At 39.0% G+C, this 24,602-nt stretch overlaps 1 protein-coding gene across 2 annotated transcripts; it reads right to left on the reverse strand.

The window, feature by feature from the left end:
* Positions 1–247: 247 nt before the first annotated feature.
* On the reverse strand, positions 248–17,157 carry MAT2B (methionine adenosyltransferase 2B). Of its 2 annotated transcripts, none has more exons than XM_010367356.2 (7): positions 16,805–17,157; positions 7,701–7,895; positions 6,216–6,330; positions 5,889–6,041; positions 3,186–3,379; positions 1,910–2,023; positions 248–1,395 (listed from the first exon to the last, which is right to left on the reverse strand). In XM_010367356.2, exons 1-7 carry the CDS (start codon positions 16,832–16,834, stop codon positions 1,225–1,227), a joined length of 972 nt encoding a protein of 323 aa, XP_010365658.1. In that variant the 5' UTR covers positions 16,835–17,157; the 3' UTR covers positions 248–1,224. The 2 variants fall into 2 exon arrangements, with proteins under 2 accessions (XP_010365658.1, XP_010365657.1); XM_010367355.2 differs by lacking the exon at positions 16,805–17,157 and adding an exon at positions 14,490–14,706.
* Between the last annotated feature and the right edge of the window lie 7,445 nt (positions 17,158–24,602).

Below are 24,602 nucleotides of genomic sequence, written 5' to 3' on the forward strand. Positions count from 1 at the left end.
ATAGAAATATGTTAATCGACTATGTTTATCAGTAAGGCTTCTGGTCAACAGGTTTTTACTAAGTATTTGGGGAGTCAAGAATTATAGTGGATTTTAGACTGTGCAAGGTTGATGCTCCTAAACCCATACTGTTCAAGGATCAAATATATAACAAGATTATATAGCTATTAATTTTTAGTTAAAAAAAATCAGTTGGCACAAATAGATACAATATCTGTAACATTCTAGGATGGGGTGGTAGTTCACATTCTGGATCAAGTGTTAATTTTATTGTGTTTTATTTCAATATATATTAAACTATATTCTTTTGTATATATCAGATGTTACATTAGAAGAACGTAATTTTTAAAAATTAAAGCAACAAAAGAACAATTAGTTTAGAAGTTTGGTCCTTACATTTAAAAAGGTAAGTAAATACAAGAAAACTAAGCATTACATGCCAGCAGTACATATTTATTATTATTCACGAATAGTGAAAAGACTTACAAGGCCCATTATTATGAGTATAACCACACATAGGAAATATCACTTAGCGGCGACATGGGATGAAAAGGACAGTTATATATTTATATTAAAAAAATACACGTTTGCATTCAACGTTTGCCTAGGAAAAAAATACATGTACACACGCTCTTTCAAGTGCTCCCCATAAACTGCTATAAAAGCAGGAAGCATCAAACTGTAGAAGTTCCAATATACATAACATGTTGAAATATCTCAAGCATAAAAACTGTACGTAACTTGCAAAAATAAAGTTCCTTTCTTCAAACATTTTGATCTGAGCTCAAGCAAAGCAAATAATGAACAACAATGATTTTTATACCATTTCCCACAATTTAAAATAATCAACATGAAAAGGTCAACAGCTTCAAAAATCCTGAAAACATAGAGGTTTGAGAATGAACAATGCATTTCATCTGAAAAGTCTACAGCAGATCTGCTTCATCCTGGCTCTCAAATATTTAAGGATCATAATTTACTGTACTCGAACTCCAAGTTTAGCCAGGACAAACAAAATGATAAAAAGAAAAATTACTGCAAACAGGGCAACATTGCCCTTTAGTTTCTTTAGACAATTTCACTAGTGCAAGAGCATCATTTACCTGAAAGATCCTAAGAGTCACAATTAAAGTACTCATACAAAACTATTTCCTTTGTTCTTTAAAAAGTGCCACATACTATACTTTTCATTAAAAAAAAAAACAAAAACCCAACACAAATAAACTAATGAAAGACCGTTTGTCTCCATCTCTTGTCAATGAGGAAAGGCCAAAGTGATTCTTTGATTCCAATTCGAAATGGTGTTCGTTGGCCAATGCCCAAGGTCTCCAATTTGGAGCAGTCAAGCTGAGCATTTCTTGGACGTTGTGCTCCTAGGACAGGGCTGTCAGTAATCTTTAAAGAAAGACAAACAAAAAAATCAAAAGTAAGTGAAAGGTTATATTTGAGGGCTTTGTTCCCCCTGACCTTTTAATATGTATATATTTTTAAACAGAGATGAGATCTCCCTCCACTGCCCAGGCTAGTCTCAAATTCCTGGGCTCAAGGGATCCTCCTGCCTCAGCCTTCGAAAGTGTTGGGATTACAGGCATGAGCCATTGCGCCTGGCCATTTTGAGGTTTTATATTTGCTACTCATTTTTGCTCTTAGCGTAAGAAATCTGGTTTGATCGTCCCTGGAAAAATAAACCAAATGCCTGTCACGATCAAGACAATAATACATTTTCTACAAACTTCAATACTCATGATCTTCTCTATAGATGATAATTTCGAGAAAAGCAGCACTATGAACAGCCAGCATACAAGCAAAGTTCACTTTGATTAGTACTGAGAAATGAAGTTACCCAACACAGCAATAATATATACCACAGCGATGGATCTAGAGAAGGTTTTTAAAGCCATGTACTTACAGGTCTTAAGTGACTGCTGGGGAGGTTGAAGGCATCTGCAATTGCACACGCCATTTCATACTTAGTCATCTGTTCATTGCCAGACCAGTGAAAGGTTCCCTTAATTGATGGATCCTAAGAACAATGACACAATGAATTCAATAGTTTCAACGTTTTGAGTTGAGCAGGATAAGAGGTTTGACAAAAAAGCTTATTTAGAACAAGGTCCAGGAACTAAAATGCAACCCTCTTTTTCCGGAAAGCTCTCATCAAGGTATCTAAAATCAAGTTTCTACTAATACTCCCAGCAGAACACAAAAGAGCAATTTCTAGAATTTAAACCTTAAGAATTTTTAAAATAAAAAGGCTCCAGTTTTACTTAATTGTTGGGAATATAAAATGTGATTACAGATTTTTATGAAAACAGTCCAATTTAATGAGTATTTTTAATTACCCTAAAATGAAAACTTAATAGAACCATTCAAGTTGAGCTAAACTTTCTTAAACATTGTCATGTTATATATTACAAAATATAATTCTCATATATTAAAAAACTGTGGTCATCCTATTAATATTCTAAACTAAATCAGTCTCATCTGTCTTTGTATGGATATTATATTTAATACTAACTTTTTCAAATGTGCTGGGATTACAGGTGTGAGCCACCATGCCCAGCCCCCAAAGAGTACCTTCTTAACAGACATTAGGTGATTATTTTGAAGTTTTCTAACACTTTCCAATAAAAGAAATGATGGGGTCTATAGTACATAAGAAATAAATGTAGACAGAAGAGCATAATATTTTTATTCTTCAGGAATATAGTGTACTACATGTAAACCACTTTTATTTGGTCTAATAGTTTTTTTTTTTTTTTTTTTTTTTTGAAATGGAGTCTCGCTCTGTCGCCCAGGCTGGAGTGCAGTGGCCGGATCTCAGCTCACTGCAAGCTCCGCCTCCCGGGTTCACGCCATTCTCCTGCCTCAGCCTCCTGAGTAGCTGGGACTACAGGCGCCCGCCACCTCGCCCGGCTAGTTTTTTTGTATTTTTTTAGTAGAGACGGGGTTTCACCGTGTTAGCCAGGATGGTCTCGATCTCCTGACCTCGTGATCCGCCCGTCTCGGCCTCCCAAAGTGCTGGGATTACAGGCTTGAGCCACCGCGCCTGGCCTTGGTCTAATAGTTTTAAAAAAGCACTTTTGGCTTTCACTCAGTAATACTCCAAGTATAGCTATGAAAGTTCAAGCATGGAAAAGACAAAGTGGACCTTCGCTAAGACAGGTCTCAGGAATCCTTCTTACCAGCATTCTCTTCTCTGCTAGCTGCCGGCACACAGTGGCCACATCTTTGACATGTGTGGGGAACCTCTGCTGCCAGTGATCCATGTTCGCTGACTTGTTGCTGAACTGCACTTTATCAAACATAACAGTCACAGCACTTTCTTCGAGCTTTTCAACTTCCCCATACAGAATAGGAATCCTCAAAACAGCAGCTCCTAGAGAAGAATAAAAGCAAGTATTTTAAAGCTGACTGGCTCTTATATTTTGATGTAAGATACAAGGGTATGGATTTAAATAATATCAAAGTAGAAACCTTGCCTTTTAATTAAAAAAAAAAACATAATGACACAGCTCACTTGTGACAATGTAATGTAAAAATAGTCAAGGCCAGGCGCAGTGGCTCATGCCTATAATGCTAGCACTTTGGGAGGCCAAGGCAGAAGGATCACTTGAGGCCAGGAGTTCAAGATCAGCTTGGGCATCATAGCAAAAATCCGTCTCTACAAAAAATTAAAATGAAAATTAGCTGGGCATGGTGGCACATGCCTGTAGTCCCAACTACTTGGGAGGCTGAGTGAGGCAAGAGGATCTCTTGAGCCTGGGAAGTTCGAGACTGCAATGAGATATGATTGCAACACTGTACTCTAGCCTGGGCAACAGAGTAAGACCCTGCCTCAAAAATAAAATTTAAAACAGTCCAAGGCTGAGTGTGGTGGGGCTCATGCCTGTAGTTCCAGCACTTGGGAGGCCAAGGCAGGAGGACTACTTAAGCCCAGGAGTTCGAGACCAGCCTGGGCAACATAGTGAGACCTCATCTCTACAAAATGTAAAAATATTAGCCATTCATGGTGGGAGGATCGCTTCAGCCAAGGAGGTCAAGACTATAGTGAGCTGTGTTCCACTGCACTCCAACCCAGGCGACTGAGACCCTGTCTCAAAAAACAAAAAAAGAAGAAAAGTCAAAAACACATTTGGCTAAGTATGTTCTGTCATTTGGACTAGTTTTTATATATAAAAATCCTACATTATTATGATCATTAAAAATAAAACCTATCATGACAACTAAATGCAATTAATAGTCTTTGGATGCTAGATTAAAAAACAAAAGCAATAAAGGACATTTTTGGCATAAATGAGAAAATTCTTAAATAGATTTGTATTTGATTACAGTATCATATTAATGTTAACTTTCCAATGTATGATAATTGCATTGTAATTATGTAAAGAACATTCTTGGTGTTAGAAGATAAAAGGTGAAGTATCTGGAGATGAAATTCAACTATTTATCAATGGGTCTGGCAAAAGCATACGTATAAAACAAATGTGACAAAACATTAAAATGTGTGAATTTATGTGAAGGGTATATGAGCGTTCACATTAGTTTTACAACCACTCATTAATATTTAGATTATGTAACGGTCCCTGCTGATGGTATACAATAGTTCACATTTTAACTGCAAATCAAACATTTTTTTTAAAATTATATGACAAGAGAACTTAAGATATTGCTATGGTTTGAATGTTTTTGTCCTCTCCAAAAATCCATGTTGAAACTTAATCCATGAAGCAACAGTGTTGGGAGATGGGGCATTTTGGGAGGTCTTTAAGTGGTCATCAGCGCTCTGCTCTCATGAATGGATCAATGCCATTATAAAAGGGCTTGAAGGAAGAAGCATATCCCTTTCTGCTCTTCTGCCATGTGAGAACACAGCATTCCTGCCCTCTTGAGGGCCAGAAAGAAGATCCTCACACCTTGATCTTGGACTTCTCAGCCTCTAGAACTGTGTGAAATAAATTTCTGTTCTTTATAAATTACTGAGTTGTTGGTATTCTGTTTTAGCAGCACGAAATAAACTGAGACAAATGTATTCAAGGATGATTTCGACAGAATAATTTGTAATACAAGAAAACTTGAAAAAAAACCTAAATGTCCGTTAGTAAGGTATTCTATGCTAGGGCTGCTTCTCAAGGCCATAGTACAGTCTAAGGCACTAGTTTTAGTGCAGGGGCTCATTAAATTAAATTCTATGCAGCCACTGATAGGATTAAGATATCCCAGAGCTCACTCCACTTGTACTGAAATGCAAAGATGTTGAGGGAGAAAAAAACAGGTTATGAAACAACATGCACACATTTTTTGAAAATATGTAAAAATGCTTCCACACTTAATCACATTTGGTGTTTATCTCTCTAAGGCAGCATTTATGAGAACTTTTATTCTTAGTAATTTTACATTTTTTCTAAGGAGTGCATACTTTTTATATAAGGAGATGTGTATTATACACAAACTCACATATAGGAAAAAAGAAACACCATACATGTAACAGAATGCTAACACATATAACAGAATACATAAAAACAAAATACATATACATATAACAGAATAACATACATATAAAAGAATACATATACATATAACAGAATATCTCACTCTATTATACTGCCCTGTTTTCTGAAAATAAGTTACACAAAAGCTTGCATTACCTGACTTGTTTTCTATGCGCAAAGATGAATATGTAAACACTGATAGTGGAAACTGTCTTGAAGGATTCATAGTAGTTATCTCTTAGATTTTTTATTTTTTGATTAAATATATTTTAATTTTTCTCTAATGAGTCATATTCATTGACTAACATCTTAAATTTAAAACCATTTATATGTATAGGTATAAAAGATTTTTAAAGTCTTCAAAAACAATCAGGGGCTAAAGAGATTACATCTTACCTAAATTGTTCTCCAGGACAGCCTTTTCTCCATCTAATTTTGTTTTGCCATACAAATTTAGGGGAGCTGGTACGTCTTCCTCTCTGTAAGGTGGATTTGTTCCATCAAATACATAATCTGAGCTAATGTAGATGAGAAATGCTCCAGCAGCAGCTACAAAAAAAAAGAAGACAAATCCATTAAATTTTTACATGACATTACTCTTTCATGGAATTTAGAATGGTTTTTCATGATATATAAAAACGAATAACCATCTACCAAACTTTAATTTTTAAAAACTCAGCAATCACTTATTATTTTATGAAAATTTTATAAAGTCATCATTACCTGCTTCCTTTGCTAAATTCCCAGAAGCATCCACATTAAGTTGAGAGGCAGCATCTGGCTGATTTTCTACAACATCTGGTCTTCTCTCTGCTGCACAATGAACTATAACATGGGGCTGGAAGTTAAGCATTGATGTCTTTTTAACTCAAAATAAAATGAAAGAGGTATTACAGCCTTCTTAAAATTAATTCAGAGAAAAATGTGCATTAAATCAACATTCCTTCAACTAAGAATAAATCATTATAATTTCTAGTGTAATTCTGTCATGCTGCTTCTTTTCCCTGCAAGGTTCAAACTTAAAATATTTATAGGGACTGAAAAGAGTATTTCATAATATGTAGACACACACCAGAAAACAAACTGTCAACAACTGTATTTTTATTCTGTTGTGATGGCTCATGCATGTAATTCCAACACTTTGGGAGGCTGAGGTGAGAGACTGCTTGAGGCCAGGAGTTCGAGATAAGACTGGGCAACATAGTGGTACTCGATCTCTACAAAAAAAATTAAAAATTAGCCAGGCGTGGTGGCATGAGCCTGTACTTTTAACTGTTGTGGAGGCTGAGGCAGAAGGATCACTTGAGCCAAGGCACTCAAGGCTATGGTGGGCTGTGATCGATCTATCGTACTCCACACGCTGGGCGACAGAGTGAGACCCCGTTTGAAAATAAAACAACCGTGTTTCTAGGCTGGGCGTGGTGGCTCAAACCTATAATCCCAGCACTTTGGGAGGCCGAGGAGGGCGGATCACTTGAGGTCAGGAGTTCGAGACCAGCCTGGCCAACATGGTGAAACCCCATCTCTACTAGAAATACAAAAATTAGCCAGGTGTGGCTGCGCAGACCTGTAGTCTCAGGTACTCAGGAAGCTGAGGCAGGAGAACTGCTTGAACCCTGGGAGGCGGAGGCTGCAGTGAGCTGAAACTCCACCACTGCACTCCAGTCTAGGGAACAGAGCAAGATTACGTCTCAAAAACAAAAACAAAACAGATTAAAACAAAAGTGTTTCTAAATCAAAACAAGTTTTATCCCCCAATTTGGACAGGAGGAAAGAGCTATTCATTAATGCAATTAACATGATGTAAATATCCAATAAATCCATGTCAAAGCAAGAATAGTATCCGTGATACCAAAAACCTGACCCTGCTTCCTTAGCTCTAAAATGAAAAAAACTATTTTGCAGTGTTGTGAGGTTTACAGTAACATCTGAAAACCATCTGCAGAGAAAGTATTACTTAGAAAGCACTCTATAAACATTAAGCTTTTTACAAAATACTTCATATTTGTCTTTGTCAACGTGTCAAAATTTAACTTTAAGGATTACATATGCCATGTCATACTAAATGAAAAAAATGCTACTGCATAATAGGTTATAGCTTTAGAGCTTTCAAGCATAGTAATTTCTTTGAGAGCAAGGATATTTTCTATATCATCCAGACAATTCTTAATATTGTTCATGTATACGTTAAAATAACCTAAATCATACCTGAAAATCATGAATGATGTGATGAACTGCATTAGAATCCAACAGATTAACCTGTTCAAATTTTGGTCTTGCTCTTCTAAAACCACAGCCAACAGCATGCCAATTATTCTGCTGAAATTCTTTGTGTACAGCTCTGCCAAGAAGCCCAGTGGCACCAGTAACCAGAACCCTCCTATTAGGGATGTTAACTTCCTCCTAAAAGGTGAAGGGCGAAAGAAAGAGTTACTAACTTTGAAAATAATTCTCTCAAATAAATTAGTCACCATCGTTGTTCCCTAAATTTCTTAATTCTACATATTTTGGTTCATGTCCCACATCTGCAAGCCAATTCTAAGGTTAAGTTAGAGCCGGGCACCAGGCTCACACCTGTAATTCCAACACTTTGGGAATCCATTGGGCCCAGGAGTTTGAGACCAGCCTGGGTAACATAGTGAGACCCCTGTCTCAATACAAAAAAAAAAAAGTAAAAATATACTTTATATTTATAAAAATAAATTTTTAAAATAAAAAAACAGAAAACACACTTAAAAATGTAATAAATAAAGTTAGAACAATGATTAATCAAACCATACAAAACACTGTATCCCGTAAGAAAAAGTTTTTGCCAGGCATGGTGGCTCAAGCCTTTAATCTCAGCACTTTGGGAAGCCAAGGCGGATGGATCACCCGAGCCCAGGAGTTCGAGACCAGCCTGGGCAACATGGTGAAACCCCCATTCTTACAAAAGAAAAAAAAAAAAAAAAGGCCGGGCGCGGTGGCTCAAGCCTGTAATCCCAGCACTTTGGGAGGCCGAGACGGGCGGATCACGAGGTCAGGAGATCGAGACCATCCTGGCTAACACAGTGAAACCCCGTCTCTACTAAAAAAATACAAAAACTAGCCGGGCGAGGTGGCGGGCGCCTGTAGTCCCAGCTACTCGGGAGGCTGAGGCGGGAGAATGGCGCAAACCCGGGAGGCGGAGCTTGCAGTGAGCTGAGATCGGGCCACTGCACTCCAGTCCGGGCGACAGAGCGAGACTCCGCCTTTTAAAAAAAAAAAAAAAAAGAAAAAAAAAAAGAAAAAAAAAAAAGCAAAAATTAGCTGAGCTACAGGTGGTGCATGCCTGCAGTCCTAGCTACTTGGGAGGCTGGGGTGGGAGGATCACTTGGGCCTGGGAGATCGAGGCTGTAATAAGCAAAGATCATGACATGCACTACAGTCTGGGGGACAGAGTGAGACCCTGTCTCAAAAAAAAAAAAAATTTGTTTTTAATTAAAAAAAAGTTATAATAATCTTTCCCAAGGAAAAGAACACAAGATGATATGCAAGGAATTATGTAGATTTATATTTCCTATGTTAACAGAAAATCCTAGTTTTATGATTGACAATGCCCAAATGAATAAACAGCAACTTTTTTTATACTTTTGCTCCAAGTACCTAAATAGTAAATATTACATTTTTCAGTTTATAAGACTTTACAATTTGTCTTGCTCCTATAGATATGACTGAAGGTGCTCTTTGAGTATCTAGAGAGAAATGTGTTTTAAGTTTACCTATTTTAAGGCCTGATTAGTATTTGGGTCAAATCTGCCAATATATTTACAAGCTGACGTTTCTGGTCTTCAGATTTTAATCCCAAATGTTCTTTCAAGTCTCATGTTCTTTCAAGTCTCAATGATTTATCATACGTTGATGGACCCAAGGTAGAGAATCAACATTTCAAAGGAATTTATGAGGAGGAAAAAAAACTTGGTCCTTACAACACTTAAATGCTTTCTAAGTTTAACCAAATTGGTAAATGTTCCTTAGTTAACCCTAAATTTACCTACAAAGAATAGTTAAAATTGGCCAGGCACAGTGGCTCATGCCTGTAATCTCAGTACTTTGGGAGGTCGAGCTGGGCAGATCACCTGAGGTCAGGAGTTCAAGACCAGCCTGGACAACATGGTGAAACCCCACCTCTTCTAAAAATACAAAAAAATTAGCCAGGCGTGGTCACAGGCGCCTGTAATCCCAGCTACTCGGGAGGCTGAGGCAGGAGAATTACTTGAACCTGGGAGGCGGAGGTTGCAATGAGCCAAGAGCGCGCCACTGCACTCCAGCCTGGGTAACAGGAGCGAGACTCCATCTCCCAAAAAAAAAAGCTAAAATTAATAAACACAAAGGATAAGAAAAAATATTTTAAGCAGATCTGTGTTGCTACTGTGAAACAAATAAATTCTTACACACAGAAATGAAAAAGAACCACTATTTAGGAAACAATTTAAATTCTATGTTTCCAAGCATAGTTCCAAAAATGTCCCTTCTTCCCAAGACAGGTAACACCAAATTTCCCACCAGGATCTTGAATAAAGTCAACTTTTACTATTAAAAAAAAAACCAGTTATTTTATCTCAAGAGTTGTTATAGTCATCTAATTCTGAGCTATCAAAAACTTTAAATACATATACAATACCAAAGACCATTTAAAGCCCTTAGCTCAATTAAATTACTTAGCCGAATACATACATTAAAAAAAAAAAAGACACCAAAATCAAGTATTTCTAGCATATCAAAAACCTAAAATGAAAAGACTAACAGGGAAAGATAGTATAAAGGTAAATTCTTAGGATTATTTTTCCTTAGTTCAACCAATTTCAAGACATTTTAAAAGTTGAAAGCAATTTCATTCAGGCTGCGTTGCAAAACTTGGCTCTAAACCAATTGATCTATGAAAACAAGGATTTCAGCCAACAAAATATTTTCTTTGAAATTTGGCAAGAAAACAGCTCTACAAAGATTGAACTGTAAAGAGGAGAAAACATGCCAAGTCTAGTACAGATACAACAGACAAAACAATTTACACAGGGTAAATACTGTAAAGATTCCTGAAAAAATACTATAAAAGAGATAATTTGGTTTCTTCCGAGTTTCTCACTTTTTTGGTTCACTGTAGGGAAGCAAAGGAACAGGAAACCACAGTTCCTAAGGTCAGTGGTTCTCAAGTTTCAGTGTGGATCAGAATCACCTGGAGGGCTTTGAGATCACAAAGGTCTGGGGTGGGACTTGATAATTTGCAATCCCAACAAGTTCCAACAAGTGATGCTGATCATTGTGATTTGGAGACTGCACTTAGAGGACTAGGGTACTCTGAACTCCAGGAAAGTTCAAAGCTTTCATAAAAATCTGTTTCTCTTATACAAGCAAAACAAAAAGTGCCATCTACCTTTCTCAAAATGACAACAGTATCTTTCCCCCTTAAAAAAGAAAACTTGAAATAGAAGCCAAAGCATTATACAATCCACAAAAGTTACTAAACAGTGAATTAAGATCTGGGTACTTCACTGATTCTGTGAAGTACACTTGTTTCATTTTAACATCTCTGTTAAATGAATTAAAAAAAAAAAAATCTTAAGAACTGTCATAGTTTGGCAGTATTTTTTGCTAACTTAGTGCAACTTAAATAACAGCCCAGATGATCTTATTATAATTAAGAGCATTTTGGAGCTGATGCAGTGTTAAGTATAGAGAAGAATAAGGCTCTTTAGGGAATATAATAGGCTTAACTTAAAAAAGGAAGTGGAGTTGCAGGAGAAAATGCAACTTTATATCCTTATACCCCTAGGTTACTATGTAAGGCCTCCAGTGCGCCCCCGGCCTATTCATGTTAATTTTCAAAGAGAATGCTGTGCAGTATCATTTCCATTTCAGTAAATGCTTGCACTTCAGATCCTCACTCTTAATAAAAATCTTCAGCACTGATATCTGACCGCTGGGTACTGTATACTGTTTCATATTTTTAAAAGGTAATTGTAGGTAATCTCAGCTACTCAGGAGGCTGAGGCAGGAGAATCGCTTGAACGCGAGAGGTGGAGGTTGTAGTGAGCTGAGATTGCACCATCGCACTCCAGTCTGGGGAACAAGAGCGAGACTTCGTCTCAAAAAAACAAACAAAAAAGAAAACTAACTAACATGTTATATGAGTATATAATCATAGTTAGTTGTTTTTGTTTTTTTAATAACAGCAGTTTGAGGCCAGGTGCCATGGCTCACACCTGTAATCCCAGTACTTTGGGAGGCCAAGGTGGGCGGACCACCTGAGGTCAGGGGTTCAAAACCAGCCTGGCCAACATGGTGAAACCCTGTCTCTACCAAAAATACAAAAACTAGTCTGGCATGGTGGTGGGCGCCTAAAATCTCAGCTACTTGGGAGACTGAGACAGGAGAATCGCTTGAACCCTGCAGGCAGAGGTTGCAGTGAGCAAAGATTAAGCCACTGCACTCGACTGGGTGACAGAGCAAGAAGGAAAAAAAAAAAAAAAAAAAAAAAAAAAAGCTTGTTACAAAAGGTATTTCCAAAGCGAGAAACAAGAAGTCCGGTGTTAAAGGTTTTGTCTGCAGTAAAAAAGCTGGAACCAGAACCCGAGTCTTCTTGCTTCTCTGATCAAGTCAAATACACTGCATTTTGTCTCAATCCTTTGAACTAATATTTGGTTTCATGAATGATTAGTTTTATCTGTTCTGCCACAAACTGGTATTAAGAAGTTATTCTATCTCTATTGATCTAATTCCTCACTGGTACATGGAGGAGGCATTTAGACAAAATGACTAAGGCTCTTTGAGCTTTAAAGTTCTACATTTCTAACAGTTTCCATATTATTCCTACCACAAGGAGTCCGAATAGTTTCGTTTAGTTAAACAAGGTAACTTTTCCTCTGAATAAGCATTACTCCGAAATTTAAAATACGCCAAACAAATATCTCTATTTTTGAGCTCCTATATAAACAGTACTCTGCCTCTTACACTGTTTTGTCGGGGCTTTTTGGTTCGTTCTTTAGAAAAAGAAATATCCCTCTAAAAACTACTTTGGACCTGCACTCCATAAATTATTTTAGCTGTGCACAAGGAAGAAATGGCTAAACACTTTAAGAAACTCAGAATGAAAGAACAAAATGCTATCTAGTTCACTCAAGGCACAATAAAGAGTTGATAATACTTTGCCTGAAGTCTACTTTTTCTCAACTTTTATTATATGGGGGAAAGTAGATCTAGTATCAGTTTAAGTTACTGTAAACGTATCTTCCTCTTATTGTCTAAACTTTGAAGTACGGAATTCAACCACTCCAAGGGACCAGATTTATGGACACCAAAAAAAATTTCTAGAAAAATTAAATACATATAAATAAATGTGGAGCTACTGTTATTATTCTATCTAATCGAATGATACCAAATTGTATAGGTAATGGGAGATATATGGCACTTTCCGAATGGTCCAACACAGTTCTCTGCGACAGTGATTTCTACTGTAGCACACTTGCATTAATGTCTACTAAAAAAGGCCGAGAAAAGTAAAGAATGGACTATTACTAGTATGTGGAAGGGGGCTTCCCTAAAAAGTAAATGCCTTGTCGTTTTTGGAAACTTTAAAACTTGGCACAGTTTCATGTTTATTTTTTAATTCCCCAGAAACAGACCTTTTAAGTAAACATTACTGAGATATACTTTTTAAGATTCTCTAACTACTTAGGTGGGACTGGTCTAACTCCTACTGTGACCCTACTGTGCCCCACAGACAGTATTACTAACAGGAACCACTCTAGGCTGCTTCTCTAACATTAACTATGAGACAGTTCTCGTTCTCATGAGTCAGTAAGCTTTAATTCTACAGGTTTTGACAGCAGTAAGTCTGTGCCAAGCTCTTCGTTGTTTCATTTTTAATGAAGGAAAACACGAAAAGCTATTTTCATTTTTATACTGAACTTCTTTTTGTGAAAGTAGATTAAGCTTTATATGCACACGTACACCGAATGCATACATATAAATGTAAACATACAATACGTAACATGCACTCAGCACCGTCTGGAGGACCTACCAACATAGAGGTTTAACATACCATTTATCTTAACTTTAGCCTCAAAGAACCAACGTGATTTGAAAACCCTAAACCCTAAGTACATTTGGAAGCACGAAGACTGCATTAACAAAAACAGCCATCTCTCCTATATTCTCTCTTCTCTCCAAAAGACATGGTCTGGGCATTAGCAGTGTTCTTATCCCCAGGGTTGGATATGTTCTGTTGTCAGATTAATGCTGGAAGCCCTTAAGTGGAATGGAACAAGATGGGGCGGGGGTGCGAGGGGCACCAGAGATGGATCTTCCAATCATCATCATAACCTTCCTTCAGGGAAACTCCGTTGTGGTTCAAAGCCCCAGACAGTCAGTCACACAAACCTGTATCTGAAATCCAGGCTCCAACCTTACGGAATGAACGTGGGCCAATGTCTCACCCTCTATGCCTGTTTTCTCATCTCTAAAATGAGGCAATAACAGAATCTCACAGTGGATGATTAAAGTAAAACCCTTCAAGCGCATAATCGTGCTGAGAACTTAGAGTTCAGTAAGTTGTCATCTCCAGCACTGTTATTTGTGTGAAGTCACCTTTTCCTGTTCTTTCTCAAACCTACGAACTTGTAAGATCGAGGAATACGAATCAAAGATGAAGAAACGGGGAAAAACAAAATCAAAACAGAAACAACTCTGAAAAACCTCTTTGTTGTCAGGAGCAGAGACTGAACTCGAAAGTAAAACCTCCACCTACTTGCTTCCTGCCGCAGTGGCTGGAAGAAAAAAAACACTGACCCGTGTGCGCCGAGATAAACAAACTCGGTGGCGCCACCCTCAGATCCGGGGCTGGGAGGGTGGCAGTGAGACCACTCCCTGCCGGAGGCTCTGACCCGGGCGGAATATGCCTTGAAAGCCGCTCGAGCCCCGGCGGCTTGTCCCCCTCGGCGACCCCGCTCCCACCGGAGACGCCCAGGCCGACTCCCTCACCTCCACCAGCCGGCAGCTCCCGGGAACAAAGTGTATAGAGAGCTCTTTCTCCCGCCCCACCATGCCCGCCGTCTTCACGCCGCAGCCTCACCGGCCGCCACCTCCTCCAACCCAGGATCGACGCGGGCCTCAGCTCAGACGCCCTCGGCCCGCCTCCCCTAGGCCCAGAACGACCCCGCTCGCCGCTTCCGGCTTCCGCTGCCATAGCCGCGCCCGTTGATTGGCCACGTTCTGCCGACGCCCCAGAAAGAGGAAGGGCACGCGCGGTCCGCCCCCAGCCCACGCGCCGGTGGTTAAAGCTACACACAAAAGAAAGGCCCTGACCTTAGGCAGTGAATTCAGGTTTTGTTTCGGAGATTTTATTTGTGTGCTTTTTCGTCTACTTTTTTTCTATTTTTTCTTGACTCGGGAAAAGATTGAACTGGATCGCTTTGAGTTTCAAGTTTGCAGACTGCTTAGTGCATGAGGATCGACTGAGCAACACATAAAGTAGAAAGAAAGCATTTTAAAGTCATGGGGGCGGGGGCGGAGGTGGGTAGAGCATAATGGACACATCTCTAGAGCCCTAGGTGTGGGTTTTAAAGATTTAGAAAAAGACAAGGAATAAAAAGAAAAGGGTTGGCGTCTGAGCCATTTGTCTTCCTGGATGCTTAAAAAAAGAAAAAACCTGTGTGTGAGATTTCAAAAATGTAAAACTATTTTTAATTAAAAATAAAAAGTTGTGGGGGAAAGGAAGATGAACTACTTAGGTACCTCTTCAAAATGCAGGTCCTTGGACTTTACCCATAATTACATAAGGAGAAACGAGCCCGGGGTCCGGCTTCTTAACGGGTTTAACCAGAATCAAGCCCACCCTTTGAGAAACACCGCCTCGGGGACTGCAAGATTGGGCCACGCGAGCCCAGCCTTGGTAAGCACCGAGAATTTAAGCAGCAGCGTGTAATGCTGGGCGTTCTACCACCTTTTAAAAGTCAATCAGCCCTAAGTGCTGATGCCGACTTATTTCCCTTCCAGTTCAAAATCGCAAAAAGTTCCCACCCGGGTCGCACGCCTGTGAAATTTATGCAGAAAGTAAACCCTGGCACAGGCCGTGTAGGATTTGCCAACTTTGCACCGAATAGTCCAACGGTTCTTGTGTGCCCAGGATAACAAGCTCTAAACGTCGCCCACAAACGTGACCACTGCTTGGATTTTCCTAGGGCCTTTCCCCGTCTCCTAATCCTTTTTGGTTTATTTTCAAACTAAAGACTAAGCAGCCTTTTAAAGGAGTTTTTCCACGTCAGAACACCGTGACTTTCCTTTCTCCCCAACCCCAACGAAAACTCATTTCCTCATTTGTGTAAACGTAAGTTTCTCTAGAACAGTAATCGAAGACAGCCTGAGGTTTCTTATTTTCCGATTTTTTTTTTAAATACAGGCTATTACTGTTCATCAGTTTAGCATTATTTAGGGAATCCTTGAGGACTGCCCCATCGCTAAACAAGTATAATCCGGGGACAACAAAGAAGAGGGCGGGAGGAGGGCCGGGGGAGCAGCCAAGATCATCTTAATACTCCTCTCTTAAAAACTGGGAATTCGGTTTAAAGTTTCTAGTCGCAACACATGATGTAATCTTACCTTTCTATGGGAGAAAAGAAAATAATTCTTCCTTCTTCAACGAGAAAAAGGTTTAAGGGCAAGCATATGCAATTAGCATTCTGATTCTCAGAGCAGCCTAGCCTTGAGGAACAGAAAGAGTTTAACTTGGCTACTTTTGAGAATCTGACTTGATACTTTCCCCGTAAAAGTTGGGTACAGTTCTAGGGGCATATGTTTGGATATGGTTTTTAATCATTTTCTTTAATGATGGTAGGGTCTATGCGAATCAAACGCCATTCTTACATAGACAATGTACAACTTGGTGTGGTGGTGAAGTCTATATATTTAAAGAGAGCAGCCTGAAACTAAAAGTTATGTTAGCAGATTAATACAAAGACAAAGAACATCTGGAACACACAACTACAGATAGAAACCTTATTTATGTAGAAACTTTATATACATAATTGCATTTAAAATGGTAAATGAAACTGCAATTCTGTCTTGCATTTTACTCTTGTCAGCTAATGAGACTTAGCTGAGTTCTTCATAACCTGGTTCTCTAGGTCAGTAACTAAAGTTGGCTTATTCTTCCTTGTCCCGAGGTTGTTTTAAGGAAATGAATGACACCCGTTTCTATTTTCTTTACACAACAATTGTTTTTAGCAGGCGTTCACTGGAATGCTTTTAAAGCATCTCTTACTCTAGAATGCTTCATTTCTTGAATTGCTAGTTCTTACCTGCTCCATGTCCTCTGGCATTTCAGGCATGACTCCAGAATTATTTCAGGAGAGCAGATACGGGATGGGTCTTAGCCTCTGCCTTCTCTTGCTGGGTCTTTGTTCGCTGCTGCCTGCAGAGAGCGCAGGCACGCCAAAACGTGAGGCGCAGCTTCACTTGACCTTTTAAATTAGCATTTTGATTCCGATCCCGGAATCTCGTGCAGTTTTCCCACATGGCAGTAAGCTGGTAGCTGATTCCCCGTGGTAGTCTCGAAAATACCCAATGGGAAGTTTCATGTTTAATTGCCAGTCAAGCCTGGGTCTATTTGCAAAACTATTTGGTAGAACTGTTTAACAAAAACAAAAACCCAACAACTTCCTGTCAAGACTGGTTGTAGTTTTCTCTTGCGGAAGAAGAGTGAGCCACGCTTTTGGAAAGCACACAGATCATGCAGTTGATTCCTCTTCTAAAAGGCACAGTTTTCTGTCATTTTATTTAGTTACATTTTATTGCAACAGATTATGTTTAGTAAAATTCTGCAGTGCTTTCCCTTCCCAGTGCTTTTTAATTATTTCAAAGGAGAGTAAAAGGCGGTGTTGGTAACAGCACGCAAGAAGTAAAATGCAACGGGTCATTTCCATTAATACTAGCTGCCCTCTGAGGAAATGGTAGATGGAGTGAACTTAAGTTTCACAAAGCATTAAGGACTTTTAGATAAGTGATTTCCAAACCTGCCTGCACCACAGAACCTAAGAAATGAAATCATTCTCTAGGAGCGAAGCCCAGTAATCTGTTTTCGAAGACTTTGAAGGGTAATGAATGTGCTCAGTGAGCTTTGCATCACTCTTCTGGATTATGGCTCTGTACCAATTTAAGAACATCAAAAATTGCCGTTCGAATTGAACTAAAAGAATCATCTAACTTTTAATGTTATATTCATTTAGAGCACACAGCACATGGTAAACTCTAAGAGGCATTCAGAGAAATCTATTAATATAAATTATGAAGAATTGTTGTGTTGTGTGTTTGCATTTGTGAACAAATGTGAACCTGAAAAAGCCAGTCTTTCAAGATGGATCCCAAGTGGCTAACTGGGCATAATGTATTTATTTTTATTGTTTCAAGACAGGGTCTCTCTCTGTCACCCAGGCTGGAGAGCAGTGGTGCCATCACAGCTCACTGCAGCCTGGAACTCCTGGGCTGCACGTAGTTCTACAGCCTCAGCCTCCCAAGCAGCTAGGCGTGCACAACCACAACCAGCTAATTAAACAAATTGTTTTTTGTATTTAGAGACAGGGTCTTGCTATTGGGAGGGGAAATCTCTCTCTCTATATATATATATCTGAAAAGAACTAATATTCAGAGCAATTAACTCCTACAACTCGATAATTTAAAAAAAAAAAAAAAACAAGTTCTAAAATGGACAGAAGTTTTTTTTTTTTTTTTTTTTTTTTTTTTTTTTTTTTTTTTTTTGAGACGGAGTCTCACTCTGTCGCCCAGGCTGGAGTGCAGTGGCCGGATCTCAGCTCACTGCAAGCTCCGCCTCCCGGGTTCACGCCATTCTCCTGCCTCAGCCTCCCGAGTAGCTGGGACTACAGGCGCCCGCCACCTCGCCCGGCTAGTTTTTTGTATTTTTTAGTAGAGACGGGGTTTCACCATGTTAGCCAGGATGGTCTCGATCTCCTGACCTCGTGATCCGCCCGTCTCGGCCTCCCAAAGTGCTGGGATTACAGGCTTGAGCCACCGCGCCCGGCGAGACAGAAGTTTTTTTTTTTTTTTTTTGAGACGGAGTCTTGCTCTGTCTCCCAGGCTGGAGTGCAGTGGCTGGATCTCAGCTCACTGCAAGTTCCTCCTCCCGGGTTTACGCCATTCTCTCGCCTCAGCCTCCCAAGTAGCTGGGACTACAGGCGCCCGCCACATCGCCCGGCTAAGTTTTTGTATTTCTTTAGTAGAGACGGGGTTTCACCGTGTTAGCCAGGATGGTCTCGATCTCCTGACCTCGTGATCCGCCCGTCTCGGCCTCCCAAAGTGCTGGGATTACAGGCTTGAGCCACCGCGCCCGGCCGAGACAGAAGTTTTTAACAGACACTTGTCATGTCAGACCTCTATTGACTCCAACAGGAGTGGCATCGTGTATGAAAGGTTGAAGAAAAGACCCAGAGACAGTGAACCAGATATAGGGTTTATTGAGGGAACTTAAATACAAGGACAGTCCAGTGTCAGTGGGCTGGACAGGAGAACCACTGCCGTTTGTAAAAAGTATGGTTTATATAGCATTTTCCACCTAGCAACCTCCATTTAACCCATAACAAAGGGCCTCCATCACCTGTACAGCTTGTGTTGCAAGGGATGAACCGGGGCTCAGATGTCCTCCATAGATAAGAAGTGAATATTCGCCTTGGCCATTCCTGAATTCTTTAGCTCCAAGCATACATTCTTCTTAGACCACAGGGTCATTCTCAGGGTATGCTTAAAGTTATTGCTGTCAGGTGGATCTGCCATACAACGCTATTTATTTATTTATTAATTATTGAGACAGAGTCTCACTCTGTCTGCCAGGCTGGACTGCAGTGGCACGATCTCGGCTCACTGCAACCTCCGCCTCCCGGGTTCAAGCAATTCTCCTGCCTCAGCCTCCCGAGTAGCTGGGATTACAGGTGTATGCCACCACACCCAGCTAATTTTTGTATTTTGAGTAGAGTCAGGGTTTCACCAGGTTGCTCAGGCTCGAGCTCCTAACCTCAAATGATCCGCCTGCCTCGGCCTCCGGAGGTGCTGGGATTACAGGCATGAGCCACCACACCCGACCCGGACAACACTTTATAAAGGAAGATATAAGAATAGCCGATAAGCACATAAAAAGATGCTCAACATTAGAGAAGCAAATTAAAACCACATGAAGATACCATTACATACCTAACAGAATGGCCAAAGTTAAAGACTGAAAGCATCAAATGATAATATAAAGGAGGCAAATTTTACTTCTGTCTTTTCAGGGTTTTTCAGCTAGACTTAATAATTCAATTAAGGTAGATCAACAGGAAAAAAGCATACAAATCTATTTTATATGAGCTTTATGTGGCATAGGTCGTTCCTAAGAAAGTGAAGACCCAAAGATGCAGTTAGAGTTGCAATTAAATACCAAATTAGACAGAGTACTAAATTGTGAAAAAGTAACTACATTTTTTGAGGCTAGAAGATCAGTTATTTTAATAAGGTTGGTACAGAATTATCTGGCATTAACTTCCTGTCTTTGGTGATAGGAATGTTCACTTTACTTCTTGTATGGGAGGGCATCTTTCATGTGGGAATGTCATCTCCTGCTTTTAAGAAACAGAAAAGTCACAGTGATCTTCTTGTGCCTGCTGTTTTTTAAGTGTCTTTAACTTAAAATAGTCAAAATGCCAGGGTGGCATATTTTGGGATAGCATATTCTCAACTCCTTCACTAACAAGCATTTTGAATAACTAGAATGCTGTTATTGCTAGAGGGAGTATAAAATGATACAACCACTTTAGAAAACTGAAAGTTTTTATAAAGTTACATGTATGCCTCAGAGAAATAAGAACAATAAGGAAAAAAAAAAAAGGAAGAAAATAAAATAAAATAAAGTTAAACATACACCTATTCTGGCTGGGTACAGTGGCTCACGCCTGTAATCCCAGCACTTTGGGAGGCCAAGGCGGGTGGATCATGAGGTCAGGAGTGCGAGACCAGCCTGACCAACATGGTGAAACCCCGTCTTTACTAAAAAAAAGTACAAAAATTAGCCCAGTGTGGTGGTGTGTGCCTGTAATCCCAGCTACTCAGGAGGCTGAGGTAGGAGAATTGCTTGAACCCGGGAGGCGGAGGTTGCAGTGAGCTGCGATCGTGCCACTGTACTCCAGCCTGGGTGACAGAGAGAGACTCCATCTCAAAAAAAAAAAACCAAAAACAAACAAAAAACGTACACTTATTCCATGACCCAGTAATTCTACTTCGAGGTGCTTACCCAAGAGAAATAAAATATATGTTTATAAAGACTCACACAAGAACATTCATAGCAGCTTAATTCAAAACAGATTAAAACTGGAAACAACATAAACATCCATCAGCAGATGAATGGGTAAACAAATTGTGGTGTATCCATACTGTGGAATATTACTTAGCTATACAAAGAAATGAACTGTGTAAATGAATCTCAAAGTCATTATGATGAGTAAAAGAAACTAAATACAAAAAAGTATGATTTTACTTATGTGAAATTCTAAAATAGATTAATTTATCGTTGTCTTGTCTCCCAAACCTAATCTTCCTCTTAACCTCCCAGGTTTGTCTGAAAGATACTATTATACTGATTAACTCAGCTAGATTCAAGTATGCATATGAAAATTTATTAGGGGATAAAGATAGTAAATTTAAAATGGATCATTAAAAAAATCAGGCTGTCAGTGCTTTGTGTGGAAACTGAAAAAAAATAAGACTGGATTCTAATTCACTTATACTAAAATAAGTTATTTACAAATTTAAAAAGTTGAACTATTGTTTCATTTATCATGGTTATAAAAAGTTAAACTAAAAAAGTTGAACAAAAGCATGAGAAGAGTATATATAAAATAATCTTGATGTGAGGAAACCTTTTATAAGCATATTATGCCATTTAGAAACCAAAAGGGAAAATATCAGATTAAACCACATAGATTATTGTAAACAGCTGCACAACAACAGTAATGATAATTAACAAAGTCAAAAGACAAACTGAAGGAAAATAAGATCAAATGTGAAAAGCAATTCACAGTTGATAAAAGTCAAAAGGCAAAAACCACATAGGGCAACATGATGGAACTTACCAGTAGTCAAGAAAATGAAAATTAAACTTGACAATATTTTAAATTAACAGATTGAAAAATATCTAAAGACTAAAACTTTTTATTAAAAAGTAATATTTTTGTCTACTTTGTTAACTATGGTGTTTATTTGTCAAGATAGGCTAGTTTTACACTAGGGTAACAAATCCAAGATCACAGTGCTTAACCTTAGAAAGTTTTTACCTCCCAGTCAGGCTACACATCAGAGAAGTCAGCCAGATCTCTGCATCACACAGTTTCCCAGAGAGCAGGTCTGGGGAGCTTCCTCCCTTCAGTGGCTTCAAAAATATGTAAGAGAACATTCCAGGCAGATGAATCAAGTGCACAGAAGATAGGCCTACTCAGCCTGATGTGCTCAAGCTTCTGTAAAGAGTCCAGTGTGGCTAAAAAGAATAAAATAGGGAAAGCTGGGCCAGGGGCCTCATACCTGTAATCCCAACACGTTGGGAGGCTGAGGCATGTAGATTGCTTGAGCCCAGGAGTTTGAGACCAGCTTGGGCAACATGATGAAACCCTATCTTTATAAAAAAAAAAAAAATGGAAAAAATTAGTTGAACGTAGTGGCACATAGCGGCACATAGCTGTAGTCCCAGCTGCTTGGGAGGCTGAACTGGGAGGATCACTTGAGCCTGGGAGGTTGAGGCTGCAGTGAGCTTCAGTCTGGGCAACAGAGCAAGACCCTGTCTCAAATAAATAAATAAATAAATAAATAAATAAATAAATAAATAAATACTAAAAGAAGAAGGAGAAGGAAAAAAGCCAGAGAGGGAAGCGAGTGGAAGTGTGAGACTGTAGATCTGTTAGGGCCTTTTGGGCCACTGGAAAGACTTACTTTAGCTTTCACTGTTGGCATATCCAGACATCTGCCACAGACTGAATAATCCTTTAAAGACAGATCAGGTTATTTTACTACTTGCTTACAACCTTTCAGTAATTTCCCATCTACAAGGCCCTGCAGGATCTGTGCCCTATCTTTGACTCCACCTTCCTTGTCTGTCCTTCTCCTCAAATAGTATATACCCCAATCTTAATTAGACTCTCATGTTTTCCTCTCTCATAGTATCCTATACCTTTATTGTATAGCATTTAAAAAGTGTATGTGACCATTATTTACTTCACATCTGTCACCTTTCATTTAAAAACTTAAGGGCCAAGGTCATGTTCTCCTCTGTGTATCAGCACCAAATTCAGTCCCTGGCACAGGATGAATATTTTATAAATATTTTTGAATATATAAATGAATGAATAAATGAAATGCAGTATAATCAAAATCAAAAGCATGATTTGTAGATGAATCTATTTTATCCTCAGACCATTAAATTCTTAAGTGTGTAAATATATGAAGATAATACTTTTTTAAATTGTTTCTCCCAGAAAAGAGAATTGATTTTAAACAATTCAAATCAGTTGGCTATATGTATATAATTATTCACTTGTTAAAGATAATTAGTTTGCCTTTCACTCCTTTTCTTGAAAACTACAAAGTCCCAATGGAAGAAGAGAAAACAAGTTGGAAAATGGATGAATGTTTACTGTGGCTAGAGATGAAGAGACAAGGTATTGACCCCACCCTCTTTGTTGTAACAGTTTCTGGAAAATCTATTTGTCAAAATTTGCCTTGTGATGGGAGCTTAGATGACTCCTAATTTAAAGGACTGATGAATAAGCTAGAGTTGGAGTCTCAAGTAAAACCTTCCTAAGGATAGGTGTCTTGGGGTCCAGCTTCACCCACAAATAGGTTCTGGGGCCTTGTTTCATATTGTCACCACTTCTGTCATCCTTTTCACCCTGTTTTAGGGGGTGTTCACATAGAAGTCATGAACAGCAGCAAGAAGAGGATCTGAAAGAATGATACTGAGGAAGGAGGCAGGGCATCCTGACCTCTGTCCTCTCTTGTCAACAGTGTGATACATGAGCAAGTACTCAAGGTTAAAGGCTATTGTAGATGAATAGGGCATGAGTTAGACTAGACAGGGTGTTCAGTTCCCAAACCCAGTGTGATGTTTAATTGGGATGTTTAATTTTTATACATCAACTTGACTAGATCATGGGCTGACTGTGGGCACTACTTCAGTGGGTGTCTGTGAGGGTGTTTCTGAATGAGGTTAATATTTGAGTTAGTGGATGCACTAAAGCTGACTGAGGGTCCATTGAGGGCTGAGTAGAACAAAAAACAGAGGAAGGGAGAATTAATCCCTTCTTCGTGACTGAGCTGGAATATATCAGTCTTTTGCTGACCTTGGACTGAGACTTACACCCTCTGCTCTGATGGTTCTCAGGCCTTAAAGTTTGTGCTGCACACCACCTGCTTTCCTGGGTCTCCAGCCTGCAAATGGCAGGTTGCAAGCCTTCTCAGCCTTCATAATCATGTCAGCCAATTCCTCATACTAAATCAACTTTTCTGTGTATCTCTTACTGGTTCTGTTTCTCTGGAGAACTGTGACTAATACAGATGTTGGTACCAAGAGTTGCTCTAGGGGGACAGAATATTAAGGATGAGTTTCCTGATGGTTCCAGAGTTTTTGCAATTGATCTTATTAAATCAATTTTGATCTTATTAAAGATCTTATTAAATATGTTAATAAGATCTTATTAAAGATGTTATTAAATCTTTAATAACATCTTTTATGTTATTAAAACATTTCTTACTCTGATCTTATTAAAGATGTTAACGATTCTTTCCAGTTAGTAAAGTGAGCACTGAGTGCATAGCATGATCTAGCAATAGAAATACACAAAATAATTGCATTGGCTACTCCTAATCAACCAGTTATAAGAGACAAGGAGCTGGTTAACTGTGTATATGATTTTTTTGGGGGGATTTTTGGAAAACTAATTGTTGATGACTGTTATGAAACCTTGTTCTTGTCTTCTTAGTCTAAAAGAACTTAAGAGACAGACAGTGAAGAAGATGCAGTATAAAGCAATTCATTGCAAAGGAGAAATAATATTTTGAAAGTTAAGTGCA

Source organism: Rhinopithecus roxellana, chromosome 3, assembly GCF_007565055.1.
Source record: "Rhinopithecus roxellana isolate Shanxi Qingling chromosome 3, ASM756505v1, whole genome shotgun sequence".
NCBI classification, from domain to species: Eukaryota; Metazoa; Chordata; class Mammalia; order Primates; family Cercopithecidae; genus Rhinopithecus; species Rhinopithecus roxellana.